At 35.9% G+C, this 14591-nt stretch overlaps 1 protein-coding gene across 1 annotated transcript in view; it reads right to left on the bottom strand.

Annotated features, from left to right (window-relative positions):
* Nucleotides 1-391: 391 nt before the first annotated feature.
* Nucleotides 392-14591, bottom strand: part of LOC149418666 (uncharacterized) — a 65048-nt gene continuing 50848 nt past the window's right edge. The window contains exon 10 of the mRNA XM_089638614.1: nucleotides 392-1891. Coding sequence (XP_089494740.1) covers nucleotides 1697-1891 — 195 coding nt within the window. The 3' untranslated portion in view covers nucleotides 392-1696. The remainder of the gene's footprint in view (nucleotides 1892-14591) is intronic.

The following is a 14591-nucleotide window of genomic DNA, read 5'->3' as shown; positions in this document are numbered from 1 at the left end:
TCACTATCATTTCGAGATTTTTTTCCGGAAGGTTTATTTATAAAATGCATGCATATTTTATTTTTAGAGAGTAGAGTAAAGTCAATGTTTTGTAATAAAGTTATAAAAAAATATTTTCGGGCGCTTAGATTGTTAACGCTGGCTAAACCTTATGAGATACATCAAAATAATGTACTACAGAATTGTATATCGTAAAAAGGCCTACAGAAAAGTCCTTGAAAGTATATGTCTATCTCCTAAGGATAACCCCCAACAACGCCGAGTTCACGCCAGCTAGTATTATTATAAAATATCAACTTTACAGAATTTAATTCCACCCTCCAATGAGAATTCAGACTTGATTACTTCAATTAAATACAAAAATCATAAATTTAAATCTTTATTGCGCTATCAAACTTTATTTACAAAACTAAAAGAACATAAATAAACATGACAAAATTGAAATCCGATATTTACAAATACATCCAATATTCGTGCTGTGAAAAGTCCTAAAAGTAAATAATTATTATATAATATAGTGGTGTCAACTTAGTAATAGAAATGTGAAAATCAAAAACATAATAATATTATTTACGAATTTGTGGTAGATTTCTCTAAATTAGCGACCGCTCAGTTTTTTTTATCAAACGTATAGTTTCAGTTTCCCCAACACAGTGTATTTATTATTTTTGTCGCATAAAGTTAAACCTTTCATCACCTCACTTTTACACTCACATAAATACCATATTTTATGCTTGATAACACCTTAATATAATAATTATCTGAAAATTGAGTAGAATTTTATTTTTGCTTAATAATCGATATATTTTTTTAATTTGATGAAGCATAAAGGGTATATATTTTATTATCATTAGTAAAAACCTATCACAAAAACAATTGTTTATTTTTTAATATAACACTAAAAACAAACATTAAAATAATAATGGATCGCAGTCCAAGCAAAACAGCAGAAACGGAATCTGTTTTATTTTATTTATTAATTTTATTTTAGTAATTTGTACATTTAAGTTTACAAATGACTAATTAGTTTTTACATATTATTTTATGTTTTTTCTTGCTTTATGTGGCTTCTACACAACATCTTGAATTTTTCAATTGGGGCAGTCTTTAGGTTTTCCGGCAGCGCGTTATAGTATTTCATCCCTTTATTGAATATACTGTTCTGTGTATTCGCCTTGTCCTTTTTTGGTAGCCTGATTTCATTGCACGTCCTAGTTTTATGTTTGTGTATGTCCTTGTTTATTTTATTTGAAAAATATTTGGGTAGCAGGTTGTTTACTATTTTGTGTACAAATATCATCGTGTTCAAGGTCAACATCTGTTTCACCGTTAGCCAATTTAGTTCGTTTAACATTTTATTTACTTTTGAATATCTATTTCGTCTGAGTATTGTTCTCGTTGCCCTATTTTGGAGAATTTTTTTTTGTTCTCGGTCGTTACACAGAAAAAGGATAGTTGAGCCGTAATTAAAATGTAGTGCAATAATGTCAATCTGTCATTTCCATTTATTGATCGAATAACGATTGCAACCAAAATACACAAAATACGGAGCGTAATTATATTGTAATTTTTCAATTCCATTTAGTTCCATTCAGATCCGCTCAAATTACGTTCATTTCCTTTCAAGTCCAATTAAATCCGTTCATTTACAATCATTTTCTTTCAGTTCCATTTTCGTTCCTTTTTTAAAATCTCATCACTTCGCTTCGCCCTCGCCTTCACTATCCTCATCCTCCAGGAATGCCTTGGGTGCCGTCAGCTTGCTGTACCGCTTCTGCGTGGCCAGCCACACGGTGGAGCGGGCCTTCTTGGTTCCGCCGGGCTCGGGGTTCGGACAGGACTGTGGAAGAAGTCCTAGCCCCGAGGTGCCGGAGTTGGATAGGAGCGGGACCTGGAACAAATAACTCATTATTAGACAGGACTAAATTGGCAAATTTTAAGGTTCCATGACAAAACAGAACAGTGACTAAATAGAACAATCACAAAACAGAACAATCAAATAGAACAATCACAAAATAGAATAACTACAAAAAATATATGACAAAAAAGAACAATGTCATATAAGAACAGCGACAAAATAGAACATTGAAGAAAAGTGATAAAAAACTAACCTTACCTAGATATGATTTTAGATTTTCAGTCAAAAGTATTATCGTAATTTATTTTTTTGGCTATTATGGCGTGTTGCGCTTTCTCCTTCTTTAGCCAATATTTCGAACAGTTTCACAGTGTCCATCATCAGGGTAGATGGGATTATGGACACTGTAATGCTGTTATTTGTTTTTGGGGTGTTATGCCGTGTTGCGGTAACACATCTGCCCTGATGATGGACACTGCAATGCTGTCCGAAACGTTGGCTAAAGAAGGAGTTCGCGCAACACGGCATAACACCCCGAAAACAAATAACAAAAATACTTTTGGCCGTGAAAATCTTGAATCATATTTGACCGTAATGCTGTCTAAAACGTCGGCTAAAGAAGGAGGAAGCGCAACACGGCATAATATCCCAATAATAAATCACGATAACCTAACCTAATCCGAACTAAAGTAAACAAACCTAACCTATTATTTAATCGTACTAATTTTCTGTTTAATCACTATTCTGTTTTATCTTGTTACTCAGTTTAATATAACGGATACGAAAAATCCGAAGTAAGGTCAATTTTTCCTTACTCCTGGTGAAATTGATTAAACATTTTCAAATATCGGAAATAATACAGAAAATTATTTTTGGCCTCTCTGGGGCCTAGGAGTCATGTAAAGTGGCGACATCAGTTTTCTGTCGGTAAAGTTTGCACTTCTAGGTGTATTATCTACTAAGTGGTTGGAACCAACAGATATCCTCGAAGAAGCCATAGGTAAGTATAAAGATATTTTACACTTTTATTATTATTTTTAGGAAAAGGACAAAATTCTGATTAAGGCTATGAAAGAACTTGTCTCTGTCTGGATTGGAAACCTTAAATAAGGACATATATTTGTACACGGTGTCCAGAAACTCGCTGGTACAACAAACAGGAAAGATTTCATTCTCACGTAAACTCTAAACCAGTGATCACAGTGATTGGTGGACGATAAGTAACATTAAGTAGTGGGGCGATCAACGATTTTATGATTTGATAGGCGATAGGCATACTTAGAATGCTTAGCAATTAATAATATTAAATAAAGCTTATTATTCTTTATGCATTTCTAATAATACTGTCTTGCATTTTCACTTCATATCATTATATTTCTTTATATAATCTGTAAATCTTATATGTCTAAAATTTACTCTTTTTATTTTTCTTTTACATAAAACAATTTTTTTAATTTCTTCATTAAATCTGTAAATAACATTGTAATGAAATATATTCATTTTTATTTTCTTTGGAATCTGTCTCTCCGACCGATAAGAATCCATAGAAATATTATTGATTTGTCCCTGGGTGTAGTGAAAATTTCCGTGTGGGGGCGCTGAAGAAAATATAATTGGAAAAGCGACAGAATTCGGCCGAAACTTGAAATGGGCCTAGTACACGTTCGCCAAATGCATTGGGCCAACGCGCTGGTCCAACTTGTACAGAACCACTTGGCCGTAATATACGTTGGCTGCCAACGTTAGCAGGTCAACCCGATTATTTTCGGTTTTCGTAACAGCGTTCACAAGTTGGCCCCGTCTCCAGTTCGATATGTGCGGTCAGCGGAGGCAACCGTATTGATTACTTATCGTCGCATTAATTCGTAGAATGCGTAACCACCAAATGTAAAATTTTACAGGAGGCACAAAAAACCTCGTAGTGAAAAAAAATGAAAGACGACTCGTTCTTTTTATTTATGTTTCGAACATATAATATATTTCGAAATTTATTTTCAATCATTAAACTTTTTAAGTTAAGGCTTTCTATTTCAAATCGGAGTTAGGAAGTTTACATAAAAACCGAGAATGGAGATACGTATTTTACAAAAGATTTAAAACTTTTCTGCGAACAGTTTTATGAACAACCTAGCGGAAAATTTGGGAGATAAAACACAACAATGTATGTGTATGTCGAGGCAGTCTATTTAGATGCATTTTAATGATTTTAATGATGCGGAAGGTTATCGTTAAAGGAGTGGTAATCCTTTTCTAATGTCTGTTTTAAGTCTTGTAAATGCTGGTACTTTTCCTTCCTTAAGGGATTAAATCTGACTCTCAAGTGAAATCTTCAAACTCTGGAGATCATTACAGATTCGGCGACGGTTTTGTGCTGGGTGAGATCTACACTGACCGGGAGTAGTCGTGTCAGAGATGCTCGTTAAGTGACGCTTGGGGTTGATGAAGGAGATTGTAGAAGAATTTGATCTGACATTGTCGATCACCCTTGTTGTCTTGTAGAAATAAAACTGATGTACTTACTAGGGTTTGCAAGACCCGGGCAAAGAGTAGCCATGACAGGAAACGTAAAAGAGACTCCTCAGAGTGTGAAGATAGGTGGGAGAGACTTGAAAGTGAAACTGGTGAGCAAACATGTGCTTTAAGCGTAGAAACTCTTCATGCTCAGCATCACTTTGGAGTAAAGTGAACGCTTCATCTTGCCCAGCTGGTCGATCCCGAGGCGAGAAGAAAGGACGTCGATAGATGCGTGCGTTCCTGCGTACAATGCAGGACAATTGACCCTCCACCATCATCCCATGAAGCGGGTAATCTTAATGTTGTGACAACCTGGAGTCGCTTGGCAGTTGATGTTACTCATTTCGGTAGGAAATGTTTACTCACATTTATCGATTGCGGTCCAAGTAGATTTGCCGTGTGGCGGGAAATCGAGTCAGATAATGCAGCTTCGATTATCAGACATTTGGAAGAAGTGTTTCGGGAAAGAGGCCCGCCCAAAGTAGTTCTCATAGACAATGGTACTGCATTTTGTTTCTACAGTGTTACAGATAAGTGTAAGAGATGGAATGTTTGTCAAAGATTTTGCGCGGCATACCGACCAGCTGGAAACGGTATAGTTGAACGACATCATCAAACAATAAAGAGAACTGCAGCCAGAAGTGGAAGCGATCCCCTGCAGGCAGTGTTTCGGTACAATCTTTGGCTGCAAAAAGTCAGGATGATCGAGGTATTGCGCTGTCTAGTATAGTTCACACTTACTCGTGGAGACACCCTTCTGCGCAAGTGAATATAGAAGAGGAAGTATTGACTGAGCTCTAAGTGGGCGATCTTCTTGCGGTTAAGCCAGTAGATGGGAGATGCACATCGTGCATGGAAGGGTGACAGGACTTACTTCAGTCAACAACATCGAAGTAGATGGCATACCAAACATGTGCTTGACCCGCGGAAGATGCCTGACAGAGAACGGACTGTGTCTGAGGAGAGACGAGATGGAATTGCCGCACGTTCCACCGTAAATATTTTGGGTTTGTTTGAAGAGGACAGTGAAGAACCGGATCCGGATATGCATCAGGAGGAGATCCACTTGCAAAGAGATGGTGACCTTGAAGAAGAGATAATCACAGAACAAGCACCTATTAGGTAGGACGCGAAGGGCTCCGGGTTAGTTAAATCAATTCGTGCAGTGATGATGACATCAGGAGGGCGTGTGGTGATAAGCAGGTATCACTGTAAAAGCGGTGAACGCAACCGCAGAGGCACATTAAACAAGAGAGCTACGGCAGAGCGTCACACGGTGCAGAAGACGTCAGTTTAGACTACAGATACAAAACACTATTCGTGACTTCACAATTAAAATTAAGGTTATAAAATGTTCAAAATTGATTAATCAACTTATCTCAGTTAATTTCACGGTAAAACTATTACACCGTAAATAAATTTCCTCAGTCAAAAACACAACAAGCGTGCACGGCTCACCGGCCAATACTGAATTAAGGAGTTACGAAGTATTCGCGAGTACAAATGGCACCATAATTTTACGCAGTTTCCTAATTTGTGTATCTAAAAGGTTATTTTTTTTTTTAATTTTCGAGTTTTACTAGTCGATGCGGGTCTAATTTTAACACCAGATGGCATTAAAAACGTATTTTCGAAAAATTTGGAGTTACGCAGTCTACGAATTAATGCGACGTTATGATGATTATTAATTAAACGTGCTGAACAATAAAATGTCGAGGCTGCGATAATTTCCACATCTATCTAGATTTGACGGCCTCTGTGGTCGAGAGGTACAGCTAGGTCGAAGGTCGCGGGTTCAAATCCCGGCGTGCGCAAGTAAATTTTATTTAATGAATTTATGCAACTTCACAATTTACGCATTTAAAAAAATATTTATAGTATACTTGAGGCACGTTTCAGAGTGGAAGATACTCTAAGTATCGCCCTGGTGTAATACCAGCATACAGAAACGTTGCTTGAAATGGCTTTAGCCGTGTATGGTGATCATATCTGAATAGGTAGGTACTCTCCCACTTTCTTCTTCCCCTCTCCATTACCTTCAGCCTCACAACATACTCCAATTGGGGATGCCGTAGTTTCACTGGCTCCAGACGATTGGGAGCAGTTGGGACTCTTGCGTGGTATTCACATTTAAAAAAGAAGATCAAATGGCCAACGCAGATTTATTTTCATTGTTTTTTTATTCTAGAAAAAAATTAGGAAAAACATTACTATAGTGTATATTTATTTTATTTTATGTTGACGAATACATTTTATGTGGCGATTTAAAACGTGCCATTTTCGACTTGCCGCCATGACGACATAACCGTTTTTAACCGGCCAACGTTGGCGTAGGCGTTCACACGGTAGCGAGTTGGCGCCAACGTTGGCCCAACGCATTGGGCCGACGCGACGTGTACAGGCGCTACAAAATTATGATTTTCGTTCTTAAAAAAAATTATGTATTATTCTTCAAAGAATTATTGTTCGGGATGGAAAATTTTTGCATAATTTCTCCACAAAAATATGGATACGCAAACAACACACTTTCATTGGTTTATATCTTTCGTTTCAAAATAAGACTTGAAACTAATTATAAGAGTATAATAGATTCTCAAGTGAGGATTCAGTGCGAGCTTTAAACGTTGTTTGGATTTTATTACTCAAAACAAAAAATGGACTTGGACCACTTTTTTCCAGATTCAGTATATGAACCATTTTCAGACAAATGCCTAATGGAATGAAATCAGAGTACACGGAAGCAGAATTGCTATTATCCATTGGAAGAAAGCACGACATAAAAAAATAATATATAGAAGAAAAAAAAAATTGAGAAATAAACAAAGATGACATGACATTTCGCATAATGGAAGGATTACTGGTATGTGGATTATTCGCCATTTATCATTAATCAAAATTACTTCTGGTGTAATATCATATTCAAGGAGAAAAAATTGTATTTCTAATTTATTAAGAATCTCTTCAAATTATTGGCGATCCGGTTAAAATGGGATTGCAGGTCCTTAACTATTGAATACGTCAGTTTTTAACCGGATTACCAATAATTCGAAGAGATTCTTAATGAATTAGTAATACCTAGTTTTCTCCGAGTACCGGGTTATTATAATAAACGTAATTGAAGCAGACAATAAAGCGGAAAATTCTATAGAAATATTTCTTATAGTTAGTTACCTACGACTTCTAATCAGACTGTGCTATTATCGAATAAATGAATTCTAAATTATCCCAAACACTGAAGGAAAATATAGTAACCAAAGAAGTTGAGTAAGCAAGTGTGAATCCCACACCAAGCACAAATTTCCTTTTTGGCGAGTTACATCCATATACCATGAAACTTGTTTTGTAATGGTTACATGACAAATTACACAAGTGTGAATTTCACGTACCAATTATTATACTTTTTTAAAACAATATAATTAATGAATATTTATTGGCGCACACCGGGATTTGAACCCGCGACGTTCAGCTTGCTATTCGAGAACCTTACCCATCGACCACGGAGGCCAAAGTCTGCCAGAATTACACACGGACAGAATTTCAACTGGAAGAAATCACACCTGGAGAGAATTTTCAGCCCCAGTGATAATTCAAATTGACATGAACTTAGTGAATTTTTTTACCGTAACGGTAGCGATTTAGAAATGCCATGTTATTTTTTTCTTATAGCTTGTAATCTTTTCTGTGGCGTATATTTTTTCCGCTCGGTTGAAATCATTATTTCCGCCACAACAACGATAAATATTTGGACATCTGCTGATTGCGAGTTTCATTGAATTTCTGCCATCATTGATTACTTAATTTAAGGTGAGATAGTAAATATTTTCTACTCGAATTACAAATATTTTAACGCATTAAGATATGTTCTATAATAATAACATCAGTTCATTTCACTGTTCACAGTCATTTGCCAGAATACTGTAAATGAATTTCAATGTTCATTCAAATTAACACTGATAGTGACGGACATGTTTTCCACTAGTATGGCGAATTTTAAAAGATTTATTATCCTAGATTATTTATTTATTACTCAATGAGTTTTAGTTCAAATTTTATTTGTTTGTACCTTAAGAGATTATCACTACATTGTAAATGTGTATTTTTGACATGAAACAGTTATTTGTATTACTTTTGTGTTATGTTTATTTTACCTTACTATTTAAAAAATACCCTCTGACATCCAATGTTAATCCAAATTAACATAGAAATATTTCTAAAAAAAAAAAAATTAAATACCAAAAATTTTCAAATAATTTTCTGAGGTATTATCAAGCATTACATATTTTATTTGTGGAAACAATAATGTGGGTGTAAAAGGGTTAAGAAAGTATAATTCCGTCCGTTCCGTTCTGGCAGTGCAATATTGGAAAATACGTGAAATTTTGCCCATGTGTAATTCCGTCCTTGTTTAATTCCGTCCGTGTGTAATTCCGCAGGTGTGTAATTTCGTCCGTGTATAATATTCCGTCATACGGAAATTTGTAATGTCGTGAGCAACTAATTTCAGCTCACAGCGTTATTTCCATCGTATTACCATCGTAAGAATTCACCTAACAACATAACAAACTTTGTGTTCAGTTCATATCAGCCCTTACGCAGGTACGTATCTGCTGAAACCATTTGGCGTGTTCAAATAAAGAAACCAATAAAGTTACAGTATTTCATAGTAATATAGTGTTTGGAGTCATGTAATTTTTTTCTGTAAACATTCCAGAAATAATGCGCTCGGAAGTTTTCAATTATAAACCCTGGCTGAACCCTTTGATAGCCCGAACTGAGCGTATACCGCCGTCTCTGGTGCACTATTTACCGAGGTACTGCAGCGTCGTGCACGTAATACAGGGTTTTCCAATAAGAGGTGTTATTTTTATATTCAATCGTAAAAGATCAATGGTTTCGTTGCTTGTGTGGCACGTAGCGCCGTCTTGTTGAACGTAAACGTTGTCCAGATCAATACCATCCAATTCCGGCCATAAAAAATCATTAATCATCTCTGGATAGCGCAATCCATTCACCGTAACTGTTGCTCCAGCCTCATTTTCGAAAAATTAAGATCCAATGACTCCACCGGACCATAAACCGCACCAAACAGTCACACGTTGAGAATAGAGAGGCTTTTCAACAATAACTCTTGGGTTTTCCGAGCCCCAGATGCGACAATTTTGCTTGTTAACGAAGCCACCGAGGTGGAAATGGGCCTCATCACTTAAGATGATTTGCATTTGTTTCACTCAATTGAATTTTAATAATTTCAATGCGTTCTTGAAGCATGTATCGTTCCATTTTTATTAATGGCGTAGTTTCTACTTGTCAAATGTCAAAAAATGATAGCTTCAAAAGTAACATCTACCGAAATCGCGAGATATTTAAAATAACACCTCTTATTGGAAAACCCTGTGGTTAACTTAGTTTTACCGGAATGCTGTGGGCTAGGGTCACCGTGGTTTAATTTCTAACTGCTTTTCCATTCATTGTCTGAGCGTAGCGCAGTCCTGATTTAAGTCAAATTTTAGGCATTTCATTTGTCTATAAATTTGTTTGTTACGTTCCTATTTCGATTCAAGATGGTGGCCGTTTTAAACTGTCGCGGGCTGCAGTAGCCGACAGGCACCACAAAAAAATATCTCTGAATATATGTAACTATATTCTGGAGAAACACTTTTAGTAGATTATATACTATTTTTATTAAAAATATATTATCTGGAAAGACGGTACAATTTACAAAAACATAATTTTGCAAAAAACAAGTAAGTTTTGTAAGTTATTACAAAATCAGTTGGAGCAAGGCGAAAATTAAGCATCGGCGCACGACGGGTTAATGGTTCAGTAAAGAATATTTTTTAAATGTGATTTCGTTGTGTTTATTTGTACTTTCTTATTCACTTTTTTAAATACCTACATGCCTGAAGAAGTTTGAAAAAAAATCATTGAGATAGTGACGTTTCTTTGGACAAATTATATAATTCTTTATTTCTTTAAATAAAATATACGGTTTATAATTTGGTCAGCATCTACCTGCCTGAAGAAGGTTTGAAAAAAAATGGCATTGATATCGTGACGTTTATTTGGACCAATTTCATTTCATCGGTTTTATCCACATTGCAAATGCACCCAGCTTTGAGGCAGTAGTGTTAAATAAGAATATAATATCATCTCAAGAACACACGGTCACCCTGGGGTCTAGACAAATAATATCAGCCGCATGTCTGAGGACTGCATGATGGACTAATTAACCAACGGTCACTGAAAATTGTTTTGCAGCAAGCCAAAGTTGGAATATAGAAGTTTTACACTGAACCCTAATATACTTCCCAGAGACTCGAATAGTTATTGTCTGTGGGTTTATTAATCAAAGCAACAGTCATATCCCATCTCTTCTCTGATTTCTACATAAACAAAACAAACATTGTTCTGCAAAATAACCATGTAAAAGACAGGAATAACGAAAAAATTTCCGACATCCTGCAAGAATGCTAAACGTTCGTAAAATTCCCGCAACACAAATTGGTTGAAGAAATTCCACCATTCACACAGAGTGCAATAGACAAAGCTGCCCATAAGGGCGAGGTGAACCAAGTGGCGAGGAGCAGGGGGAGTGACGTGGGCGTGTTTCTATCGGTGATTTGTCAATAAAGGAATCTGACACTATACATGCATCTCACATTGCAATATCACCAAAATAGTGCACGAAAATAAAATCTGCTTACGAATTACTAGTTCTTTTACATTGGCGCGCAAATTTCTGGCTGCGTAAAAAACTTTCAAATCGGATAAACAAAAGTTCGGGATGGTTTTCAAAATTTAATATTTTGTTACAGTATTTAACTCTTTTACAAATGTGTTATATTTTACCCGCCGCAATCCATTTTAGCACTACGCCAGGCGATTTGTTCAAGAACAAACATTCAGATCCTTTTTTTAAATTGAAACCGCACAAGAGTCCCAACTGCTCCCAAACGTCTGGAGCCAGCTGGTATCCCCGTTTGGGGTATGTTGTTAGGCTGAAGGTAGAGGGGAGAGGAAAGAGATGGGGAAGAGGAAGGTGGGGAAGTACCTGACTATTCAGATCTAGTCATTAAACAGGACTAAATTCTGAATGGTTGTATTATACAAGGGCGATACTGAGAGTATCTTCCACTCTGGAACGTGCCGCAAATATACTTTATATTATTTAAAATTATTAATTTGTGAAATAACACAAATTAATGAAAAAAACTTTAGTAAAATATATTTTTGTTCAGCTTCTTTCCCTAGTTATAGGTAAACTAAACCAAATGGATCCTGTGGATATTTTTAACTGGATTGTTACACTTACGCTATTCTGTGGGGTACATTCTAGAGAATCTATTGTCACAATTACTCTCTCAGTAAATCTGTTTAACCGGCAATAAATCATTTTAGACATCATAAAAACTTTAATTGGGCGGGGATAAATAGAATCATATAAATAAGTCCACTCAACGTGGCCTAGCCACAGTTAAACCACGTTGCATAACAAAAGATTTCAATGAAACTGCGTACTGCACCCTTACTTATAAACGCGGAGTAAACATAACGCGGCTCGTAAGTCGGAACAGTGAAAAACTTTATTACGACGGCGCTCATGTTGTTAAAACGGCCTTATACCAAGCTTAAGGCAAAACCTCCTACGTGATCTAGGAGGTTCTGTTTTAGGTCGGCTTTACAATACCATCTAGTTAGATTCTCTAATTAGTAGGACGGTCAACTTTGCTTACTAATTCAATTCTTATAAGCCGAGTAAGGCAGTGATCTATTTTTACCCCATACAGGAGGCCCTGCGGGCCATGTCATCTTTGGGGATGCTGTGCGGAGTGTCCCTCTTAAGGAAAGGAAGGAGAGGAAGTTCTGGGAAGGTAAAAGGTATGAGGGTTGGGTAAAGTCTCAGACGTAAATCACTAGTTTTAAGTCAGTTGTTCTAGTATTAACTATTTAAGAAATATATCTGTACAGCGCCCTCGAGGTGATTTCTCACGAAAACGGCGCTATTAAATTAGCTTAATATTATTATTATTATTATTATGAATATATCCCTCTCACTGAAGCGCGTAGCGATGGGTCGAGGGAGGTCAAAAGGTCTCCCAAAACCAGCCTCTACCGATCTAGCATGCAACGCAGCTGGTGGGCAAGCGCATCTTGAACACACCTCACCCGATAAACCCGAGCAACCCTGCTAAGTCACCAAACGTAGCAAACCACTTGGGGTGACCTAAGACAGAGGTGTTGGTTATCCAATAAATAGTTCCCGCGGCGGTATGTACCCAAAACCGCATCTTAAATTGCATCTACCAAACGCCTGTAACATCATTTTAACTGTATTAGATCATGTAACATATTAATAACAATCTACATTTTTCATAAGCATACCGCACAAGAGATCCAACTGCCCGGAGCTATTAGGGCTTTGGCATCCCCAATTGGGATACGAGTGGGAAGTATAAGGAGGTGGAAAAGAGGAAATTTGATAAGAGGAAATGTTGGTAAGTATCTTGTTATTCAGAACTGAATACTAAAAAGTTTTTGTAAATTATATATTTTTTAAAATTCAAAACCGAATGTTTACAATAAAGCTGATAGATGTGTTTAATTACTCGTCGGGTGGTTTGCATAAATAAACCACTCATTAGATCGATATCTTCGGGCTTTTTGTTTGAAACAAATCGGTCCTCTATTTAACCATAGATACACCAATATATAGACAGTACAATTTTCATTCGAAGCCTACTAATTTAAACTAAAAAATAAAAATTAATGAGAGTCACAAACTGACGGATCTCGCTAATATTGAATAAACAATATATTGAAATCCGTCAAAACTACACGAGAACGGCGTAGTTCGAGATCAAAATATCAAACAACCATAAATGTTCCACTCAGCCAGCAGTTTATTCCATAGACTTTTAGAGTTTTTCATTGGTCGATATAGTTAGGCAATCATATGACGTCACAATATTTTGGTTCAAATTTTTGATCGGAGTTATACCCCCCTGGTGGAGTGTTTTATTGGGATGTTAAGGGTTAGGTTTGTTAAAGACCTGGTTATTATTGAGGACTGAGATTACAAGGGAATATAAAGTCGTATAATTGACAAAGGGTTAAGAATCTTTTAAATTTTCTCATTTTGTCGTACGACTCACTCGTATGACACTTGAAGAATTAGTTTCATAATTGACTTTTGTGCTTTTTCTAGCCGATTCAGGGAGTTATTAGTTGCACTTCCCCATGTGCAATTTTCTCAGAGTCAGTGTCGTATGACTCACTCGTATGACACTTGAAGAATTAGTTTAATAATTGAATTTTGTGCTTTTCCTAGCCGATCCAGGGAGTTATTAGGTGCACTTCCCCATGTGCAATTTTCTCAGACTAGTGTCTTATGACTCACTCGTATGAGACTTGAAGAATTAGTTCAATAATTAATTAATTTGTGCTTTTCCTAACCGATCCAGGGAGTTATCAGTTGCACTTTGACAATAAAGTGTAATAATTTGATTACAGATTGGGAAATAGCTAAATAAGTCGGTCTTAGTATTGTGCGTGAGAAGCGGTATGTAACGTTACCCATGTAATAATTATTCCTGCATAAATTAGTTAAAAACGATTCTCAACTCCCGAGTTGCTAAAGATTCATTTAATGTACCTGCGCGCTCCATACGCTCTTATTTATTTATTTATTTTCACATATACGGCACAACATGTGCCATTCACATACTAAATTACAGAGAATAGTACAACAACATAAGGAATGCAACAATATAAATGTAAGTATAATGGTATAATCAGTAAATAGTAGTAAGGTTAAAAGTATGAAAAAAAGAGATATAAATAAAATATAAGTAGCAATCTGTAGTATAGTATTAAGTCAAAGTAAGCAATTATATGTAATAATATACAATAAAGTAGTAAAAGCAAGAATGAAGTGCTTATAAAATGTCTGAAAGGTAATAAGAGTTTGTAAAAAATAAAATAAAAAATTTTAGAAAGGTATATACTATTAGAAAATGAAAAGAAAAAAAAATATTTCTTCTGACTTATTGAAAGTGGATCAATGCTAAACAAACTGTAAAAAAATATCTTGTACTCGTAACAGACTATGTATTAATTACAATAACAATCGTGTCGTGAAAAGTGGACATCTATTGCGAGCTGAATAAATAAATAAAAAGTTTATAAAATAATGATTTTTCCAACGTGTTATGAGAAACTT

This window comes from Hesperophylax consimilis, chromosome 13 (genome assembly GCF_061612785.1).
Source record: "Hesperophylax consimilis isolate HC1 chromosome 13, BYU_Hcon_1.0, whole genome shotgun sequence".
NCBI classification, from domain to species: Eukaryota; Metazoa; Arthropoda; class Insecta; order Trichoptera; family Limnephilidae; genus Hesperophylax; species Hesperophylax consimilis.
This window is presented reverse-complemented; position numbering and strand designations above follow the sequence as displayed.